General features: G+C 48.7%; 3 protein-coding genes and 1 long non-coding RNA gene across 8 annotated transcripts in view; 3 read left to right on the forward strand and 1 right to left on the reverse strand.

Annotated features, from left to right (window-relative positions):
- Positions 1-1,637, forward strand: part of ENTPD3 (ectonucleoside triphosphate diphosphohydrolase 3) — a 25,329-nt gene extending 23,692 nt beyond the window's left edge. For both annotated transcript variants that reach the window (XR_014000450.1, XM_081160798.1), the window contains one exon: positions 328-1,637. Coding sequence is in view for 1 of the 2 variants with exons in the window: in XM_081160798.1 (XP_081016924.1) it covers positions 328-564 (237 nt within the window). In the remaining variant the exon portion in view is untranslated. The remainder of the gene's footprint in view (positions 1-327) is intronic.
- The window catches only part of LOC308568188, a 22,069-nt gene extending 15,255 nt beyond the window's left edge, over positions 1-6,814 (reverse strand). For both annotated transcript variants that reach the window (XR_014000451.1, XR_014000452.1), the window contains exons 1-3: positions 6,700-6,814; positions 5,850-5,944; positions 432-645 (exon numbers count right to left, since the gene is read on the reverse strand). This is a non-coding gene — a long non-coding RNA (uncharacterized lncRNA). The remainder of the gene's footprint in view (positions 1-431; positions 646-5,849; positions 5,945-6,699) is intronic.
- A 60-nt stretch (positions 6,815-6,874) lies between these two features.
- RPL14 (ribosomal protein L14) lies at positions 6,875-9,727 on the forward strand. The gene is made up of 6 exons (XM_081159749.1): positions 6,875-6,970; positions 7,433-7,534; positions 8,026-8,120; positions 8,904-9,003; positions 9,092-9,145; positions 9,381-9,727. Exons 1-6 carry the CDS (start codon positions 6,968-6,970, stop codon positions 9,678-9,680), a joined length of 654 nt encoding a protein of 217 aa, XP_081015875.1. The 5' UTR covers positions 6,875-6,967; the 3' UTR covers positions 9,681-9,727.
- Positions 9,728-12,871: 3,144 nt separating this feature from the next.
- Positions 12,872-20,109, forward strand: ZNF619 (zinc finger protein 619). 3 transcript variants are annotated; one of them, XM_081159120.1, is made up of 5 exons: positions 12,872-13,227; positions 13,575-13,661; positions 14,114-14,267; positions 14,836-14,952; positions 16,853-20,109. In XM_081159120.1, exons 2-5 carry the CDS (start codon positions 13,638-13,640, stop codon positions 18,331-18,333), a joined length of 1,776 nt encoding a protein of 591 aa, XP_081015246.1. In that variant the 5' UTR covers positions 12,872-13,227; positions 13,575-13,637; the 3' UTR covers positions 18,334-20,109. The 3 variants fall into 3 exon arrangements, with proteins under 3 accessions (XP_081015246.1, XP_081015244.1, XP_081015245.1); XM_081159118.1 differs by having other exon boundaries at positions 12,872-13,661; XM_081159119.1 differs by having other exon boundaries at positions 12,872-13,661; positions 14,860-14,952.
- Positions 20,110-21,686: the final 1,577 nt, after the last annotated feature.

A 21,686-nucleotide genomic window follows, 5' to 3' on the forward strand; every position in this document is an offset into this window, starting at 1 on the left:
CCCTCTTCCTTTAGCCGCAGACACTCTGTACAGCCGGCAACAGAAATGTTTCCGTTATTAACGGCGCCCTCTTCACACTTGGCCGTGACGAGGCTGTGCGGATTAGTTCTGATTTTTCTCTGCAGTGCTGGAGGTAGGGCCCTCCAGCCTTTGGGGTCCTCCCAGTGACCTGAATTCTAGCCCAGTCTCTGCAGTGTCTGAACTTGGGCAAGTCCTTTGACCTCCTGTCCTGTGGGTGTTTCGTGCTGGGGACAGTGGTGTGCCCTGGGTGTGTAATTCCCACCTCGACCTCTGCCCTGAGAACTGAGCATCTCCTCTACTTCACAGGTGGGAAATAGCAGCATAGCCTGGTCTCTCGGCTACATGCTCACCCTGACCAACCAGATCCCAGCTGAAATCCCCCTGATCCGCCTGCCCATGAAGCCTCCTACCTTTATGAGCATCCTCGCCTTCTTCACGGGAGCGGCCCTGCTGTGCCTCGCCTTGCTGGTGTACCTGTATGCGACATCCAGGAATCAGAGGCGCTCCCGGCATGCCTTTGACCACACAGTGGATTCCGAGTGAGCCTTGCGAAGCAGCCGCTGGAGCCCAAGGGTTGCCCAGGTTCAGCTGGGTGGCAACGGCCAATGCCAGTGAAATGCCCATCTGCGGGAAACACAACTACAGTCAAATACTTAGGTCGTGTGCCTCTCAGATACTGATGTTTGCCAAAGCACCTTAACTGTTCTGTGCACACTGGGCCTCCAGAGACCCCACTACCCACTGTTCCTCCTGGGGAACAAAGGAGAGACAGGCCATCAAGGCCAGGCTCTTATTCCAGTGCCCCAGAGGAAGAGGAAGCTGAGAATGGGACAGTTCAGTGTTGGAGAATTGACCTCAGGGCTCATGTTGCATTCTGTCCCCTCAGAGGCCACCTTCCTCCTGGCAGGTTTGGAAGCTGGCAGACGCCCACTAAGCCTTTGGTCCAATCAGATATCTCGTCGTATGGCTCCTGCCCCTTGGTCCTTCACTGGGACTTTCCTTTAGCAATCCCATAAACATTGAGCTCCCCCAGATTGCTAGAATACAGTATGTGGGGGAGAAGACTCCTTGACGCCCAAGGACAGTGACCACAGCCAGCCTCTGTCGTGCAGGCAGACCTGAAAGGCAGAGGCGCACTGGAAACCTGCTGGCCATTCCCCAAGCGGGATTCTGGTCATTAGATGGCAGCCGGCATGTGTGCTGTTATCTCCCCCTCCCCTTCACATCGTGCTTGTCGTCCTGTGAAACATTTACTCCTAGAGAGGGTATTGTGTTCCAGAGCTTTTTGCCTTTGCTAGGCTTTTGTTTCGGGCTATCTTTCCAGTGGTAGTATGGCGCATATATTTTGTACACCGTTCCCACAGGTATACTCGATGCTGTCACAAAACATCCTGTTCTATGATTTGCTTACCACTTACTTTCCTAGATGGTAGACCTCGCTGCACAGTAGCCATAGTTCTTGACTTCAGGGAAAGAAAAGGAAGCTGCAGGGACATCTAACTCCAGAGTGGGGTAGGAAAGAACTCCAGCATGTCCAGTGGCTACAAACTAAAAATCAACATGATTGCAGATTGTTGTTTGCTAGCTCAACGTGGAATAAAGGACTCTTATTGTGACTTGCAGTGTGTGTGTTTGTTACCCTGCACATGGTACACGTTCTCCTAAGGTCCCAAGGTAGTATTGATGAGAAGGGGTATTGTCTAATGCATATCTAATAACCTGGAAATTCCAGTCCAAGATATATACCTTAGAGAATATGTGTTCTAAGGTATATATCCGTGTATACACCAGGATACACATCTAAGAATATTCTTACTGGCAGCCAACATGCCCATCACATAAAATGAAAGAATAAAAAGTGATATATCTGTGCTAGAAAATGCCATACAGCATGAAAACAAATATACGTTCAATATGGATAGATCTTACATAGTATAATTCGATTTATATAAAGATCAAAAACAGGCAAAACTAAACACAGAAGATAAACTCTAAAGAAAAGCAATAAAATGATTACTCTTAAATTTGGGGGGAAATAGAGATCGTGTTTGGAAAGGAACAAATAGATGTCTCTAGTCTGCTAGGGCTGCCGTAACAAAATACGAGACGGGATGGCTATAACAATAGAAATCTAATTTCTTACAGTTCTGGAAGCTGGGAAGTCCAAGATCAAGGTGCCAGATGGTTAAGTTCCTAGTGAGAGCTCTCTTTCTGGCTTGTAGACAGCTGCCTTTTCGCTGAGTCCTCACATGGCCTTGTCTCCGTGCTTGTGCAGAAAGAGAGGGTGAGCTCTCTGGTGTCTCTCTTTATAAGGGTACTAATCCCTTCATGGTAGTGGGTACCACCTCATGACCTCATGATCTCATCTAACCCCAATCACCTCCCGAAAGCCCCATATCCAAATACCATCATCAGGGGCTTAGGGCTTCTACATATGACTATTGGGGGCATGCAGACATTCAGTCCATAGTAACAGGACTTCTGGGGTGACTGTGATTGATATTCTATAACTAGGTAGTAGTTACAGGTATTCCCATTTTTCAAATATGTATGCACTTTTAAAAATATATATATCTTTACTGATTTCAGAAAGAGAGGAAGGGAGAGGGAGAGAGAGAAACATCAATGATGAGAGTTGTTATTGATCGGCTGCCTCCCACACACCCCCTGCTGGGGATCCAGCCCGCAACCTGGGCATGTGCCCTGACTGGGAATTGAACCCCGATCTGGATCCTAGGTTGACGCTCCACCGCTGAGCCACACCCGGCCGGGCTGTATGCACTTTCTGTATGACCTTTTTGACATTTAAAAGATAAAATTATAGATCTGGGCTAACTCAAGAATTTTCTACTTGCTACCGCTATGATCTTCATAAAGTTTTTCAACCTCTTTGAGCCTTGATTTCCTCATGCATAAAATGGGGCTAGTATCTACCATGGGAGAGTCAAGAAAAGAGAAATATAGCCCTTAGCCAGTGTCTGGCACAGATAGCCAATGAATAAAAGTTTAAAAAGTATTTCTTTCATCCACTTACTTATTCATTCATTTACTCATCGTATGTTCGCCAAAAGTCTACTATTTGCTAAATGAGTACTGAGTTGAGTTCAGACTGAGGTTGGAAGAGAAATGAGACAAATTTCTTTCCCCTTGAAACATGTGAGACATGAAGGCCCTCTGCTGGAGCTATGGAGAAAATCTTTCCCAGGATGGGCCCTTTCGTTTTTCCCTAAAGATGCAGGGGGAATGGGGATAATTAGTTCAAAAATATTTTTAATAATATAAAATAATGAGACATCGAAAATTGGGACATTTGATGATATCAAGGATGGCTGTTAATTTCTGTTCATGTGAAATAATGGTCTTGTGAATATTTTTGCCCAAGAATCCTTACCATTTAGATACTTGCTAAACTATTTCCAGATGAATTATCTGTTGTAGCAGTCAGGGTTTATCCAGAGAAATAGAGCCAGTTAAAGATACATGCTAAGATATTTTTTTTGCAAGACACTCCTTATGTGATTGTAGGGGCTGGACAGGCAAGCCTGAAATCCACAGGGCAGGCTGGAACTTTGGGCTTGAGCAACAGCTACTAACCACAGGTGGAATTTGTTCTTTCTCTGGGAAGCCTTGGTTGGCTTTGCTCTTAAGGTCTTTCAGCTGATTTAGTCAGGCTCACTAAGGTTTCCTAGGATAATTTCCCTTTTTTAAAAACTGATTATGGGCTTTAATCACACCTACAAAATACCTTCACAGCAACACCCAGGTCACTGAGTAACTAAGACTGTAGCTTAGCCAGGTTGACACAGAAAGTTGAACATCACATCTTTAGATTGATTCAAAATAAAATGGAAAGAAGGATGTCAATGAGACGGGACTTGCCCTTCCTCTGGGTGATTGGATGAGCCGGTTGCATGTCACGGAAAGGGCGTAGCTGGCCTACAAAGCTCTGCGTGTGCTTGGTCTGGTGGTTTGGTTTCTGACATGAGTAGCTGCTAATGATTATCTTGCTCATTTCTGGACACCCGGGACCTCACAAGTTGGACAAGGCTTATTTAGAGAGTTACCTTGCAATTATCAGAGAGCTTCAAAGAAATCTGAAAACAGCCTGGGGCTGCTTGAGAAGGGGTCTCAAATTGCTTCTTCAAGGCCTGCTGTCTTCTCCACGGAGAGTGAGTAGCCCATTCTAGGAAGAGGGAGCCCAACTGCATGAAAAGCTGGGAGACCTGTCGCTATAGCGGGATAGGGGTGAGATTGCTTGAATCCCAGGCTAGGGAGTTTGGACTTTATTCTGTAGAAGGTGAACATTTGGAGGACTTTAAATAGGGTTGACTTGATTAGGTGATGAGCTTTAGAAAAATAATTCTGTAACTAGAGAATCCATAGTGTTTGCCAAAGTGTGTTCAGTGAACCACTGGAGAGCTTGTTTTTAATTGCCAATTCTTGCCCCTCTTCAGACCTGCAAATCTGATTCTCCGGTGGTAGTGCCAGGAAATTCCATTTTTAAAGTTTTTTTAATTTTTTTTTAAGCTAACATATATTTGAAGAAATACACCAATCATAAAGGTAGAGCTTTGAATTTTCACAAGCTGAACACACTCAGGTAACCAACACTCAGATGAAACAGAACACCAACAGCTCAGAAGTCTCTCTTCACCTCCAGCTGCTGCTGCCTACACCAAGGATAAACACATTCATTACTTCTAACACCCACAGATTAGTTTGCCTGGTTTGAACTTTATATAAATGAAATCACACAGCATATATTCTGTGTGTCTGACTTACTTCACTGTTATGTGCGAATGCATCCATGTTCTGTGTAGATGCTGTTGACTCCATTATTAAGACTTCCACAATTTATCCAGTCTCTTTTATGGGTAGTTTCCAGTTTGGGGCTCTTACCACAAACATACTGCTAGGAATGTTCTTATTCATGTCTTTTGCTTTGTAAATTATAAAGCAGGATACCAAGGCTAAAGACTAATTCATTCACTACCCACTTACTGAGCCCCTTAGGAGGCACTGTGCTAAGAAAAGACGGCCAAGGTCCTGCCCTCATAGAACTTATTTTAGCTGGTGCAAAACTACAACCTAAGTGGACAGAAAAATGAGTCAAACAACTGTGATAATAGCTCTGAGGAGAAAAAAAAGCTGACCTAGCAAAGGGACAGGGGACTGACCTACTTTTTTTATGTGGCAATCATGCAATGAGCACGAACAGAGGGAAAAGCATTCTTGGCAGGGGAGATACCATGTACAGGTCATGGAGCAGGAGAGAGCTTGTCCTATTCAAAAAGGCCAGTGTGGCCGAAGCACAATGAAGGGTAACAAGAGATGGCATAAGGTGTGTTTGGATACAGGAGCATATGATGCAGAGCCTTACAGGCCAGAGTAAGCAGTTTCCATTTTATTCTAAATAACTGTAGAAAGCCACTGAAATGTTATAAACAGAAAGATGTGATTTGGTTTACTGATTGATTTTAAAAATTTTTTCAATATTTAGAGAAAGAGAGGGAGGGAGAGGGAGAGAGAAACATCAATGTGAGAGTGGAACAAAATTCGGCTGCCTCTTGAATGCCCCTACCGGGAGGGAGTCAAACGGCAACCTGTTAGGGCACCAGCGGGCCCTCAACCGAGTCCCACTGGCAGGGCATGACTTACATATTTTAAAAAACATCCCTCTGACTGATGAGCAAAGAATAGATTAAATGGGTCAATGGAAAAGCAGGTCACTTAGGAGGCTGCTCAGAACAGTCCCAGGGATATTTGCTGGCATAGAGCGTAGAGGAAAAGACTGAAATAGGTTTCAGAACTGTCAGCAAAATAATTACCATGTAAATCGGGTCCTGAAAGGTAACACGGCCGTCCTGGGACCAGGAGAGGTCCTGCTCGCGTTCGGACAGGATGCATTAAGGGCACGGCATTCCTGCCGAAAATGCAAAATCTGAATGTAATCGTGAGGGAGACGACAATCAATCCACATTGAGAGACATTCTACAGAACAACCGGCCTGTATTTTAAAACGTCAAAATGTCAGTATTACAAAAGACAAAAGCTTAGTAACTGTTATGGATTAAAAAAACAAAACGAAACAAAACAAAAACCTAGACACGCTCACTAAATGCAATTTGTAATCCTCCATTAGATCGTGGGTCAGGAAAAATTCCTTTTTCCTTTATTCTAAAAACTGTAAATGGGACCATTGATAACATTTAAGTAAGGACCGCAAGTTAAATAAGGCTATGAGGATTTCCAGGTTTTTGGTCATTGTGCTGATTATGTAAGATAATGTCCTTGCTTTTAGGAAATAACACAGTTAATAGTGTAGCGATGAAGAAACATCGTGTCTGCGATTTCCTCTCAAATGGTTCAGAAAACGCAAACGTAAAATGTTAACATTTGGAGAATCTAAAAGAAGCATTCATGGGAATTATCTGCATTAGTTTTGCAGCTTTTCTGTAAATCGAAATTACTTTAAAATAAAACGTTAACGAAATTACTGGGAGTGGGAAAAAAATCTAGTACTAAGCTATCAGTAACAACGTTTAGACAAAAACCGGGAGGGGGCGAGTCGCGGAGGGAAAGATGGAAGCATGTTTAAAAAGTGAAATGGACTGTGGACGGTTACACCGGAGTCACAGCTTCTGTGCGCTTCTTCACTCTAAAGGACCAAGAGCTGACCTGCCCTTCCCGCAACTCGCGGCGGGTCCCCGGACAGCGAACCGCGCCGCTCGCGTTAGGGAAACAGCAGCCACTCTCAAGCCGGCTCCGCCATGTTTTCCCAGGGAGCGTGAGCGGAAACGCACGCACGCACGCACGCTCGCACGCACGCCCCAATCCTAGCCAATCGCTGTGCACGTCGGCGCCCCGTTTAGCGTAGGGGCGGGGCGGCCTTCTACACAGGCGCACGGCTGAGCAGGCCTCTTCCTTCTCGCCGAGCGCCGCCAACATGGTGAGTATGGCTGCTGGGGGCTCCGGCTCTGGCGGCCACGCAGCTCCACCGCCGCCTGGGCGGGGGCGCGGAGCAGCGTCCGGCGCGCCTTACGTAGCGCGTGGTGAGGGTCCCCCGGCGGGTGGGGCGCGGAGTTTGGGGCCTTTCGGGACCCGCGGTCGATGAGCGCGTGGAGGGCCCGGCAGGCCCGGGGCGCCTGGACCACGCGTGCGCGCCGCCGCCGCCGGAGGGCCGGGGAGGCTGGGGAGGCCCGGGGCCTGGGCTCGCGACACCCCGGCTCTCCCGCCGCCCTCGCCCCTGCGGGTTTGGTCCACCCTAGTCGCCCGATGGCACTTGGGCGCGTTTCCCGCAATTTCCTTTTTCGCTGTACGGAGCCTTTAAGCTGCAAACCGTGTAAACTATGGGGAATTTCTAATTAATTTCGCTGTTCTTGTTGGCCCCCCCCCTCCCCGCCCGTGTTAGGTGTTCAGGCGTTTCGTGGAGGTTGGCCGGGTGGCCTACGTCTCCTTTGGGCCCCACGCCGGGAAGCTGGTGGCGATCGTCGATGTCATCGATCAGAACCGGGTAAGTTGGGGAAAGGGTCCCAGTTCACACGGCAGCGGGTGGGTGCAGCCCTGAGCCCAGCGGCCCCGGGGGTGGGGGTCCCGGGGGAGGGCTTTACCTTTCCTTAGGGGAGAGCTGGGCCGTGCACGGTGGGGGTTTGCCTCTGCCGCTAACATTAGCCAGAGCTTTTAACTAATTGTGGGTGAAACATTGGTGAGGTTTTAGTGGGTTTAGAAGGATGCTGGGCGCATAGGGGAGCCGTTGTTTGCTGTTGTCATTTTTTTGAGGACCACAAACGAAGGGGTTGACCCAAGGCCGTGAATGAACATTCAGTTGTTTGTTGGGAATGTAAGGAGTGAGGACTGAAAATTGTCAAGTAAATTACGTGTAGTTGGGTTATGCGCTGTGCTACCACGGAGGGGTGTGATTTTGAAAGGACGTGTTTTACAGACTTACGCAGCTTGAACACTTGGGTTTTGCACCGAGGTTTTGATCTTACATATGTTTTCCAGGCTTTGGTTGATGGCCCTTGCACTCAAGTAAGGAGACAGGCCATGCCTTTCAAATGCATGCAGCTCACTGACTTCATCCTCAAGTTCCCGCACAGGTAACTATCCAACCACAGCCTCCCAGCTTTGTTTATATACTAGAGAAAGTTTTCTTAGTTTAAATCAGAAAAAAGTGTGTGTGTTGTTTTACTGGTTTTCCCTTGAGACTATCGTGAGCAGTGTTGAATGGAAGCGATTCAGAAGAGGAGTTCACAGTGTTGACAGGCATTGTTTCCTTTTTAAATGCGCTGTGATCTGGTAGTTCTCTGGCTTTACCCAGATTTGCAGTGCTATACGGTTCTCACAACTGCAGTGACGATTGATTGCAGTGGGACATGTGCTGTAACTAGTTTATTTTTTAAGCATACTGGGCTTTAATACTCGAAATATTTGGGAGAAATTTCAAAATGATATACTTGGATTCTATGTTGTTTGACCACAAATCTTTTAAGTATTTTTGTACAAAATAAAAACATTAAGTCTAAGGATTAACTTGACCACATTCTTTATGAAAGGAAATTGTTTTCTACACATCCACTATTTGAATGATATTCTAGACATGATAAGAGGTAATTTTAAAATCCTAAACATGGGCTGATTGCTTTTTTTATTGTGTGTTTGAGATTATAAGACATCCTGGCTTAGTGAACACCAAGATGTGGTATGTGTTCTAGAGACAACTAGAACTAGAAGTATAACAAATAAGGGTAACTTAGGTGTCATTTTTCTTACGCTTTTTAACTTGAGAGGGGATAGCAGTTCTACTTTTCAGAAGACATGAAGCTGTCCTTGGAGCTATGTGGCTTCAAAGCTGATTTCTTAATTTCTGGTCTTGACTCTAGTGCCCGCCAGAAGTATGTTCGACAAGCCTGGCAGAAGGCAGATATCAATACAAAATGGTCAGCCACGAGATGGGCCAAGAAGATTGAAGCCAGAGAAAAGGTAGTGACTTACACTTGTTTGAATTCTGAACCCTTCTCTTTTGGAGGGTTGGAAGGTGGTATAAAAGATTTTTTTTTTTCCTTAACAGAAAGCCAAGATGACAGATTTTGATCGTTACAAGGTCATGAAGGCGAAGAAAATGGTAAGCTTAATTATTACAGGATTGTTATGTTTTAACTCTAAACTTGTTTGTCTGGTAATTGTTTGTCCAAGCTTAGTAGACCAAAGTTGACTTCATAGGAGTCTTAAGACATAAGGATTGTCTTGTATACATTATTTTATATATGTATATGTATGTATGTGTATATACACACACACGCGTTACAATAGTTTTTTGTATGCATATATGATAAATACTTAACATTGAAATTTTTCAGAGGAACCGAATAATCAAGCTTGAAGTTAAGAAGCTTCAAAAGGCAGCTCTCCTGAAAGCTTCTCCCAAAAAAGCACCTGCTGCTGCTAAAGGTGCAGCTGCAGCTGCAGCTGCAGCTGCAGCAGCTGCTGCAAAGGTTCCAGCAAAAAAAGTGACCTCAGCAGGCAAGAAGGCTTCAGCCCAGAAGGTTCCCGCCCAGAAACCTGCAGGCCAGAAGGCAGCGCCTCCAAAAGCTCAAAAGGGTCCGAAAGCTCCAGCCCAGAAAGCACCTGCTCCCAAGGCATCTGGCAAGAAAGCATGAGAACATAAGAGGCTATAATAAAAGTAATAAAGGTTCTTTCTAACACACTGGCAAATCTACTTAATTGTGGATTAGTCTCTTGCTGGGGCAGGGATTGTGAAGTATATTGATAGTAGGATTGTTGGTGTCATTGTAAGAAAATCAGTTTCTTTGTCTCATTCTGCCCAGTTTCAGATCGTATAAAGCCATCATATCAAATGGTAACTAGTTAATGTTCTCATGGGAAATGACAATTAGAAGACCAGGTGCTTTTTTTCTTGTACAAATATATTTCCCATTAAATACATAAAATTGTAGCAGCTTTTGATACTTGAGGGTTAAGTAAAATTTTTTATAAAAATATACTGGGAAAATATACAAGCAATATAAGTCTGGTTGCCTATCATTTCTAACTAAAAGCTGGTTTCCTGAACCTGATGGGTAATGGACAAAATCATTTTTGCTTAGTATTAATAGGCATGTGGTGTTAGTATAATACCTTCTGTGATTGAGGAAATGGAGGCAATTTCAGGTTACCTATCCTTATTTGAGGGGTGGTGAGTTGTCTAGAGACTCAAAAAGTATACCTTTTTTTGGTTAGATTGTCAAAAATATTTTGGTGTGCCACAGAATTTTGGTAGTTTATGTGTGCCATGAGATAAAAAGGGTTGAAAAATCGCTGTGTCTAAACCAACTAAGGGGGCACTTAGTAGGCCTAAATAAGCGATCTTACTGGTTTCTTGATTTTACTGCTACTGTCCCACCTCTTCCTCTTGGATTAATTTTTCTGGTTTTCACTTACTGTGTCCTCTAGTGTATCTTTCAGTTAGGCTTCATGAGTGATAGACTTAGCTTGTCTAAAAGTATTACTTTGCCCCAAATGAACAATTTCTTACAGCATTTCTCATAGTAAATACTGTTTTTCCTCCCACACCAACCAATTCAATTCTGAGTTAGCATCAGACCCCACAGGTTTAGAGGTCTACTCCCACTTAGATGCCAAGCACAAATCCCAGGCCTTCTGTACTTCCCACCAACCAGCTGTAAATTGGACTACCTCCTGAGGTTTGATAATTTACTACAACAGCTCATCACAGAACTTGGGAAAATACTGTTACCAGTTTATTATAAAGGATAAAACTCAGAACAGCCAAATGGAAGAAATGCACAGGCCAAGGTGGTAGGGAAGGGGTGGAAAGCTTATAGTCCCTCTAGCTTCCCACCCTCAGTTCACCATGTTTACCAACCTGTAAGGTTTTTGAAGGCAATACCCCTTTAGGGTTTTGGAGGCTTACGTAAGCACAATTCATTAAATCACTGGCCACTGGTAAACTCAGTCTCTAGCCCCTCGGCCCGGTGGAGGAGGTGAAAGTTAAGCTGCGTATTTCCAATTCCAGGTTGGTTCCTCTGCTGACCCTGAACTCATCTAGGTGGCACCAGTCAGCATACAAAAAGACAAATTCCAAGGGTTTTAGAAGCCTCATATCGGGAACTGGGGATAAAGAACAAATACATATCACAATATGTCTTGTGTGATAGATTAGTTCTTAACAGAGTTTTAGATGCAAAATGATTTTCCTTGAGAACTTTGAAGGACATCATCTAAGGCCCTTGCTCTTACTCTGGGTTAGGTGTTGTTGGAAAATGCAAAGACGAACCAGAATTTGTTGAGTTTCTTGTTCCAGCCAACCAAGTTACTCATCTGTAAACAGGTTGAGGAAAGAATGGGATTAGTCTGGAACCTGAGTTTTAGGAACTTGTGGGATGGCCAAGCAGAAATGAGCAGGCTCTTAAATAGGTTGATAAATAGCTTGTTAACTCAAAGCTGTCTGCACAATGCCTGGCCAGCAGGGAGCACTATTGCCATGATTATTGTATCTCCACCGGAGAAAGATGAAGTGTTAGAGGAAAAGCGATGTGCACAGGAATACAGTCAAGTGCTGCATAATGATGTTCTGGGTCAATACGGACTGGTCCCGTAAGATTATAATGGAGCTGAAAAATTCCTACCCGCTAGTGACCATAGCCTTCCTAACATGGTAGCTGAACGCATTATGTGTGTGTGATGATGCTGGAAAGTCGGCTGCCAGTCATGAAAGTGTAGCAGGTGTAATTATGTACAGTATGTAATACTTGGTAATAAACACCTATGTTACTATTTATGTATTTACTATATAGTTACAGTGTACTCTTTCTACTCATAAAAAAATGCTGCAAAACACTATTTCCTGTTATGTGGGCAGCAGCCTCCTTAACCTCATGTTTTATACACTTAGTGTAGCCTAAGTGTACAGTGTTTATAGTGCACAATAGTGTTACAGTAACGTCCTAGTCCTTCACACTCACCACTCCCTGACTCCCAGAACAATTTCCAGTCTGCAAGTTCCATGCATGGTAAGTGCCCTGTACAAATGTACAGCCTTCATCGTTTATACACTTTTTACTGTATCATTTCTGTGTTTAGATATGTTTATATACACAAACACATGGTATTACAACTGCCTACAGTATTTAGTACTGGAAGGTGCTATGCAGGTTTTAGCTTCCAAGCAATAGGCTGTACCATATAGCCTAGGTGTGTGGTAGGCTATACCAGCTAGGTTTGTGTAGGTGCTCTCTGATGTTGCCACAACCACGAAATTAACTAACAATGCGTTTATCAGAATGTATCCCCGTTGTTAAGTGGCGCATGACTAATAAAAATGTCAGCAACAACTAAACTAGCACTTATACCAGAAGTTTTAAGTGCTTTCCATGAATTGACTCAGTTGATACTTCGAATTTAGCTTCAAACTATAACCATTCTCAACTGAGAAAGTGAGACACAGAATTAAGTAATTTTCACAAGGCCATACAGCAAATAAGTGGTGGGGTCAGGATTTGAACCCAGGCAGACCCCAGACTTCGTGATCTCAGGTCACAGTCCCGTCAATCAGCCAATAAGCGGGAGGCGGAGGCTTTCAGTTCATTAGAGGTTAAGTTGCTGCCCGTGGTCGTCAGAGCCGGAATTCAGAGCATCACGAGAAGCATAACGTGGGACCTCTGCCCTCGAGGAAGGACCGTCAACTCCCGGCGATAAGCCCTAGAGGGAAGGCTAAGCGCCCGCGCTGGGGGCGTCCTGGGGTTGGAGGGCGGCGGGGGAGGCCGGCCCGGCGGAACCATGGAGAAGGGCACCTCCCGGCTTCCTAGAGAGGCGCTGAGGGCGCCCGGCTCGCGCTTCCGCCTCGGCCGGGTTTCCCGGGGACCCCGGCTCCGGGTGAGCGGCGGCCCCCCGGGGTGGCCCGGCGGCCCTGGCCCGGAGCTCGGGGCGTCGGGGCGGACTCGGGCCCAGCCTTCTGCCCGCAGGGCGCGATCGACTTTCCGTCCGCGAAGAGCCGGTCTGACGTCCCGGGGCCCGCGGTGCTCGGGGCGGGGCCGCTGCGGGGCCGCTGCCGGCCTCTCGGGCTGGAGTTTCCAGGCCCCGTCGGGTCTCCATCAGCCTCGTCCGCTGCACTTGGAGCATCTTACCCTTTCCCCGCCCCCACCCGTCCTGGCCAGAACGCTGGCAGCGGGCGGCTGTCCGGGGCCCCGGTACGCGCCCTCCTCCCCGGAGCCCCGCGGGCCTTGGCCGCGGCCCCTGCGAACCTGCAGTGCGAGCGGCCTCGGAGTCCATTCGTCGTGGGCCGGGGATTTTCTTAAAAGCCGCGAATCCACTGCAGCTCTTGACTCTTGCTTCACGCGCTTTCCAGGAATTTCCAGCCTCACCAGGCAAATTCGTAGCGTGTGCAGAGGGAGCAGTGGCCGCACCCCAGGCGTCGCTAGAAGGCGCACTGAGAATATCGAGACTGCCCTAAGGATCTGTCTCCAGGGACTGAGGGGGGAAAGCGAGCGTGGGAAACAAGACAGGCCCCGCCTCTGTGGTTCTCTCTCCTCCTAGCTCTGCAGGACCTCGCTTTTCTAAACAGAGGGCGCAGTGCACGAGGCCAGGGGTCGGCGGCCATGCTCCAGACAGTGTGGTTCCAGGTGAGCTGAGCTTCCCGCTTCCCATATTCCCCACAGAGTGAAAGGAGCTCTGTGCCCGTGGGATCGCCCCGGAGGGGGAAGACCAGAGAGAAGCTGAGTGGGGCCTGATGGGGGCTTCAGGATGGATGGGGGCAGGGTGAAGGGCAGATACCTGATGGGCGCACTTTGGAAAACATGCCAGAAAGATAGTCCCCGCTCATGGAACCAGACACAGGGTCGACTGTGATCCCGGGTAGACAAGAGCAGGTGCTGGGTTGTGTGCCCAGGATGACAAGTGTTGGGGCCCCAGAAGCGTGCACCCTGAAAATGGGAATGCTGGCTGAGGACTGCCTCTGACTGGGGTGCCGTGGGCTCTCTTTGCCGGTACAAACCATCCATGGGGCTCAGAGCCCTGGACTCCAGTAGATTTGTCCCTTCCCTGGAGTTCAGGCCCCTCCTCTGTCCTTACACAGGGCTTGAGCAGGAACCCGTCGTTTCAGGAGTCAGTGACCTTTGAGGACGTGGCCGTGTACTTCACTCAGAGCCAGTGGGCCAGCCTGGACCCTGTGCAGAGGGCCCTGTACAGGGAGGTGATGCTAGAGAACTATGCGAGTGTGGCTGCCCTGGGTGAGTCCCGCTTCCTCCCTGAGACTCAGCGTCTGCCCACAGGGCTTGTGGCTTCCTCCCCAGGCAGCCTGGAACCTCCCATACCTGCGGGCGTAATGCTCCTTGCGCTGAGCTCCCCACTCTCCAGTTGCAGGAGTAGCTGATGGAGAAAGATCTAGGTTCACTTGGGTTTAAACAGGACTCCCCTGTTTCCTGGTGGGTGCTGTCCTGAGAGGGGCGTTGCTCTGGGCACAGAGAGCTGAGAAGGTTCCCGGTCACCCACCCGCATTCCTCCACTCTTCCAGCTCCCGGAGGAGACCTTGGCCCCATCTGCTGTGTGTGAGGGTCCCCTTGGGCCCCCTCTTTACACCTGCAACAATGGTGGGAGTTTTCTATCCTTCCAGATAGAGCGGGAATAAGCTGCCTCCTGAGCAAAACAATTCGAGCCTTAGAGCCCCAGGCTCTCCCCACACTGACCTCTGTCTCCTGGGACAGCCCCTTCTTTTTTTACCTGGCAAAGCAGAGGGTGGACTTAGAGGGGTCAGGAGGGCCTCTCCTCAGCTTCCTGTTCCTTTGCTTTCTCCTTCAGCGGCATTTCCATTTCCCAAACCAGATCTGATATTCCAGCTGGAGCGAGGGGGCGCACCATGGGGCCTGGATCCCTGGACAGCCCTGGGGGGTGAGGCCCGGAGAGGCGTCTGCACAGGTAAGCGGGAGAAGCCCCACCTTCCTCTCCAGCTTTGCCGCCTCCCATCTTTTAGCGATTTAACATGAAACAGGTTTTTCTTCTGTCACATGGCTGTTGTGGGGATGGAAATGGCTGTTACTCAGAAACGTGCCCCTCGCTAGGGCTTCAGCCCCAGACTGGAGAAGACCAGTCCAAAGATTTCATTTTCTGTCTTTTTTTTTTTTTTTTGGAAAGCTAAAGGATTTCACACACTTGGTGAAAACAGGCTTCTGTGGGTCAGGGCAGGAATATAAACACAATATGGTAAGAAGTTGTTTCTGTGAGAACATTTCACACGTGTGTGCGCATTATGTGAAAGTGTATAGAAGAATGGACTTTTTATTAATTCCTAAACACTAAATTATAAATTAGCTTTTGAAGGAAAGCATGCTTATTTATTGGAAATGAATGGTTTCCCTTTTTTGAAAGATATTCAAATGAGGTCAATGTAAAGGGCCATCCGGAGAAAGACGGATAGCCTTTCTCATTCATTGGGCTCTGTTCTCGTGCTCTCTCAAGACCTGATGCTATTTAGAGCCTCTGTAAACCGGTCTCATTCACCATACACACATACAGGTGTGCACACACACACACACACACGTCTTAATCTGTGCCTTAGGTGGGCTCCAGCACTTCAGGTCATCTGGATGAAAAGCCTTTCCCAGCAGCCTGCCTACAGTCGTCTGTGTTTCCCTTTGCCACAGCTGCGCGTGGTCTGGTTAGCCTGCCCAAGGCTTTATCCAGCATTGCCCAGTAGAACTGTCTACAGTGACAGAAGTGATGTGTAACTGTGCTGTCTGATATGGTGGCCCTGAGCCCCACGAGCACTCGAAATGTGGCTGGTGCAACTGAGGAGCTGACTTTTTAATTTTGTTCCATTTTAATTAATTTCAATTTAAATTGCCACATGCGGCTAGTGACCACCTTATTGGTCAGTGCATCCTTACTCAGTTAACAGCCTCCAGCTGCCTTTTTAGTTTCTAGATCAGGGGGTTTCAAACTCTAGTGGGCATCAGCGTCACTCGCGAGGCTTTGAAACAGACCGCTGGATGCCACCTGCAGAGATTCTAACTCAGCAGGACTGGTGTGGGGCCCGAGAATGTGCATTTCTGACAAGTTCCCAGGTGATGACCAGGGACCACACTTGGAGAACCACTCTTCTTGAGAATCTCAAGAAGAGATTCTTGAGAAACGCTTGAGAAACGCTAAGCTGGAAATCTCATTGATCAAATTTTTGATGCTTGAAAAGGTTTCAACGTTGTGGTGCCACCAGTGAGCGCCTGTGGTTTCCCCCAACCCCCCCAGTTGCCATCTCCAGTCCTGGAAGGGTCTTGGCCAGGCGTGTTTCCTTTTCAGAGATAAGTCTCTCTCGCAGAGTGCAGTTTACAGGTTTGAAATAGGGGTCCTTCTGTGAACTCAGCAGTTACGGACCGTGTTCTCACAGTTCAGTCGGGCTTGTGATAGAGAACATCTCTCTACGGATTACAGACTATTGTGAAGTAAGGACAGCTTTTGTGCCTGGACTGGGCATGGGACCCACTGTTGCAGACAGCATCTCCCCGCCCTCAGGACATCGTGTGGTGCTAGGTCTGCTCGCCCAGCAATCTCTCCTCGTTTAGAGATCTTGCCTCCCCTTCAGCTCCCCCTGCTTTTCGTCGGTGCTTCCTGTCCCTACAATTTCTTCGTCCCATTTCCATTTTTCTTTATCCATTGGTGTCAATTGACAGCTTCTGCTGTCGGCACTGTTTTTGTTGCCTAGTGGCACTGCCCACCTTCCCCACCTCCTGTGTGTTTACTTTCCCTGGGAACCGCCTGGTGTCCCTGCCCCTCTCTGGAAGTGTGTATGTGGGGCTGAGAGCGCGTAACCCTTTTCTTCTAGCGCAGGCAGGTGCCTCTCACGTTCCCTTCACCACGCTGGGTGCTAAAACCGAGACCGAGGGTGAGCAAACTCCAAAGCTGAACATTCCCAAAGAGCCCGAGTCCCTCAGGCTGAGGGCAGAGATGCAGCCGGTGGCTACTCCCCAGCACCCCCACTTAAAGGATGGTTTAGAGAAGCCCCTGCTGTATGACATGGAGAAGAAAACAGACTCAAAGAAGAGAGATTCCATGGATTTGACAGCCCAGGAACAAAAAAGCTCCACCACTGACAGAGAAGGGACAGCCAGGAAATGGGACGGAAGCAGTGGTGTCAGCACGCATCTCGTTACACTGCAGGGCCTCCCCAGAGAACAGGTGTGTGATAAACGTGGTGAATGTGGCAGATGTTTCAGTCCACATTCAGACCTTCACCAGCATCAGGGAATTCACACTGATGAGAAGCCCTACAAATGCAAAGAATGTGGGAAAGCCTTCAGATATAACTCAAAACTGTCACGGCACCAGAAAGTCCACACTGGGGAGAAACCATACTCATGTCAGGAATGTGGACAAGCCTTCAGTCAGAATTCCCACCTCCTTCAGCATCAGAAACTCCATGGTGGAGAGAAGCCCTATGAGTGTAAGGACTGTGGGAAAACCTTCAGCTACAACTCAAAACTTATTCGGCACAAGCGAATCCACACAGGGGAGAAACCCTTTAAATGTAAGGATTGTGGGAAGGCTTTCAGGTGTAGCTATGACTGCTTCGTCCATGAGCGAGTTCACACTGGGGAGAAGCCCTATGAATGTAAGGAGTGTGGGAAAAGTTTCAGTTCAAATTCAGTCCTGATTCAGCACCAGAGAATCCACACTGGAGAGAAACCCTATGAATGTAAGGAGTGCGGCAAGGCCTTCCGCTGGAGTTCAGTGTTTCTCCAGCACCAGAGGTTCCACACTGGGGAGAAACTCTATAAATGCAGTGAATGTTGGAAAACTTTCAGTTGTAGCTCCCGCTTTATTGTACATCAGAGAATCCACACCGGGGAGAAACCGTATGAATGCCAGGAGTGTGGGAAGGCGTTCAATCAGAAAATCACCCTGGTTCAGCATCAGCGAGTTCACACTGGGGAGAAGCCTTATGAGTGTAAGGTGTGTGGGAAAACCTTCAAATGGAGTGCAAGTTTCATTCAGCATCAGAAGTTGCATAGTAGGAAGAAACCCACCCAAGTCACAGGGCCATCTGCAGTTATGCCTCACTCCCCTTCTCCAGTCCTCTCCCCTCTGCCTTCCCTACGTGTGTGCTCTGCCCCAGCCATGCCAGGTTCTCCCCCATCTTCTCCGCGTGCAGGGCTACTTCCTTCCTCTCTGCCGCTCTTCATGCTGCTCCCCTCATCTAAGATGGCTGGTTCTTCACCTGTCCAAATAGTTCATTTCTTTCAGGATCTTGCTTCTCATGGGAAACCATCCCCTTGTAGTCTGAATCCTTTGTCTCACTCCCCATGAGCTCCATCACGTTCTCAACTCCCAGTGCACCTAGAGTTTTCAGAGTTTCCATGGCTCCTGATCATGTCTTTATTGATACTTTCCTGGTCTTGTGGAAGTCATTATTGTTTTCCCAACTCCATCTTAAGTTCTCACATTTAAGGACTGTGTTGATTACTCTCTTCTATCCCCTGGGTAGGAAATGGTAGTATTACAGTGTCCGGTGTGGACCCATACCAACAGTCTGTACCTGCCTTCAGAGTTTCAAGTCTGCAGAACCCTCTGGGTTTTAGGAGTATGGCATTATAATGAAATAGGTGATTGTAATATGAGAAATTGAGGGTGGAGAGGGTGGATGCAAAGCCCATGGGAGAGAGTAATTGGAAAATATCCAGTGATTGTGTTGAGGATTTCAGGAGGGCCATTTGGCGGGTCAGTAGTGAGGCTCACTGTGAGGAATGTGAGCCTCGGAATTTTTACCTTGATAGTGAACCTTAGGAGGATCCTGTGTGATCAAGCAATAGACAAGAAAATAACCAGTGGAAAGAACATGATTGGGGGGGGGGTGTCTTTTTTTTTCTGTTGGTTCCTTTGTATTTCCACCCATAGCTTTAATTTTAGTGCCCACTCAATTATGTAGGTACAAAAAGTGACTTGGGCTTGTGCAATTTCAGGCAGGTGCCTGAGTGTAGCAATCTACAAATTATACACAGGGTGAACTTAGCCTGTCACACTGGTGATGAGCACCAGAGGGAAGAGAAACCCAACAATGACTTGCTGTAGCTCCTGCCTCAGAAGAGTCAGTTCCTGATCAGTTACCCTGTGTGCACTTGGACACGTTCTCATACCTATTCTACGTCCCCTGTGATGAAATCTGAATTTGTGAGTGGTGGTGCTTTTAATTTTATAATGAACTACTTCGGTAACACCAAGAAGAGTTTAAAGGACACTTTTACCAGATGTTATGATCTCAGTGGTTTGGCCATACTTCCCTGCTAGTGGTCACAGACCCTGAACTTCTCAGAATCACTGCTTCAGGACAGAAGCAACATGGAAAATAAATAATTATGTGGGAATACAGTACTAAAAGATATGTATGCTGTTATTATAACACGATGAAATTATGTCTGCAAGGGACAGCACAGAAAGACATTTTGGTTTTGATCGGGTTTAGTGAAATATACTTTAGAGACAGTAAAATTCACTGTTAAAGAATACAGCTTGGTGAGTTTTGGCAAATGAATACAGTTATGTAACCAAGACACAGAAGATTTCCATTATCCCCAAAAGTTTGCTCAGCGCAGGGAGGAATGTAAATCATTGCTGCAATGTTTCAGATTTTTCTTTATTTTCATTCCTTGATAAATTTCTGCAATATGCAGAATTCAGGAGACTACAAGGCAAAAACCAAACTTGTTTACCTGGCTGTAGTCAGAGCTTCCAAAATACGCAAAGATCCCTCGTCCAGAATCATGCTAGGAAAAGCAGTCACAATGTGGGGAACAGTTGACTGTGGCGGTCACATTTCCGACACACCCGACTGAACACCTTCGTTGTTTGCGGGTGCGCTCCCGTGAAGGAGGGAACCAGGAAGACGCTGTGCCCAGGAAAACGGGCCCACCGTGGGAAGACAGTGAAGGCTCGGAATGATGGTTGTGGCGCAGGGCTGGAGTCTTGAGTCCTCATACCAAGGAGAGTTTGTGAAAAACTGAGGGTATCATAAAGCCAACTAGTGGAAAAGAGAGAGGCAACGGGGAATTTTTTAAAAAGTTGTACAATAAAGGAAATGTGACCTCAGTGCAGCACTTGGCTCTGCAGGGAGAATGTTCACACCGGGCGGGGAGAGGTCGTCCTGGGTTGTTGGGAAGACGGGCGGTAGCGCGGTACCGCGGAGGAGCGTCTGGACACAGAGCCCTTCCCCCGGTGCCCGGCCACGGCCACGGCCGTCCCCCGAGCCTGGGCGTGTGCGGGGGCGCAGGGGCCCAGAGCGCAGGACGCTCCCTCACCCGCCGGCGCGGGCACCGTGTGCGCACGCGCACGACGCCGGGCTCGCGGGCGACGGGCTCCTCTGAGGGGGCCCGCGCCTGTCCTCTGGGCGGCAAGAACCGCGCCCTCGGGGGTATCCCTGCGCGCTGGCTGCCAGTCAGGTTTTGTGAAACCTCGCTGCTTAAATCTTCCCTGACCCTCCGCAGCCCCGGGAGGTGGGCACCCCACCCCCCACCCCCGTTCAGCGGTCCGGCCGAGTTCCCGCACCCCGGCAGCCGACGGTCTCACCGGCACGCGCTCGGCCGCCGAAGCGAGGGCCCCTCTTCCCGCTCCCGATGCTGCCGCCGCGGGCCGAGCGGCCACGGAACCCGGGGCGCTCGGTGCAGGCGGCGCAGCCGTCCCCCGGTACCTGGCAGGGCAGCCCGTAGTGGCAAACGCCAGGGAAGCCTGGGTAAGTCCCAGGACTGTCACCACAGCCCCCGGAGGAGCTGCCGGCTGCGGCCTGGCCGGACCCGAACCTGGGGCCCCCAGCTCTGTGTCGGCGGAAACGGCGACGGAGCCCTCAGCTGCCTGGAGAGGGAATCACCGAGACGAGCCGCCTCCCAGGGTCCTAGAGAGGAAACGGTGCTCGCACTTCCGGCCGAGCTGGGCGCGCTTCCCTACCGACGACCCAGCTCGCGCTCTCTCGCTTCCCTCTGCGCTCGCGTCGCGCGGGTTCTGCGGCAGCCGGCGCGCGCGGGCGAGAAGCCTCACGAGTGTAAGGTGCGTGGGGAAGCCGTTAGCTGGTGTGGAAGACTCCACGTAAGAAACTACACACGCAGAAGGCATCTGTCCTAGGGGAGGGCTAAGCGCAGGTGGGCTCCCCGCGCCTCTCCTCGCGTCTCCCCATCCTCATCGGTGTGATCGCTGCTCTTCCTGGACTGTGCTCATTCATTTTCTTTAATCCCCACCCGAGGGTATGTTTATTGATTTTTAGAGCGAGAGGGAGGGTTAGCGAGAAAGAGAGAGAAACACCAATGTGACAGAGACGCTGATCCGTTGCCTCCCGTAGGAGCCCCGGGGGGGATTGAACCCGCAACCCAGGTACGTGCCCCGACCGGGAATCGAACCTGCAGCCTCCTGGCGTCTGGGACAGCGCTCCAGCCAACTGAGCACCCGGCCGGGCTGGCCCGTGCTGATTCTTAACCATACGCCTCTGCCCCTGAGATTCTGCATAACTGGAACCCCCACTTCTCTCCCTGTCTCGGCAAGATGCTGAATTCAGACTCTCAGCTGCTTCCATGAAGCCCCCCCTCAGATTCTCCGAGTCCTGTTTCCTCAACGTGAACTTTCTTTACAGTTAGAAAAGACAAACCCATGAGGGCAACTGCACGAATAGTACACGTAGA

This window comes from Miniopterus schreibersii (genome assembly GCF_964146895.1).
Source record: "Miniopterus schreibersii genome assembly, chromosome: 15".
Classification (NCBI taxonomy): domain Eukaryota; kingdom Metazoa; phylum Chordata; class Mammalia; order Chiroptera; family Miniopteridae; genus Miniopterus; species Miniopterus schreibersii.

What these genes read in the sequence shown, in the direction of transcription:
- RPL14 (XM_081159749.1), top strand. An exon ending in AGATTGAAGCCAGAGAAAAG is followed by an intron (nt 9,004 to 9,091) that starts GTAGTGACTTAC and finishes TTTCCTTAACAG; the next exon opens with AAAGCCAAGATGACAGATTT. An exon ending in TCATGAAGGCGAAGAAAATG is followed by an intron (nt 9,146 to 9,380) that starts GTAAGCTTAATT and finishes GAAATTTTTCAG; the next exon opens with AGGAACCGAATAATCAAGCT.
- ZNF619 (XM_081159118.1), top strand. Translation starts at nt 13,638, where the DNA reads ATGCTCCAGACAGTGTGGTTCCAG. An exon ending in TCCAGACAGTGTGGTTCCAG is followed by an intron (nt 13,662 to 14,113) that starts GTGAGCTGAGCT and finishes GTCCTTACACAG; the next exon opens with GGCTTGAGCAGGAACCCGTC. An exon ending in TGCGAGTGTGGCTGCCCTGG is followed by an intron (nt 14,268 to 14,835) that starts GTGAGTCCCGCT and finishes TTTCTCCTTCAG; the next exon opens with CGGCATTTCCATTTCCCAAA.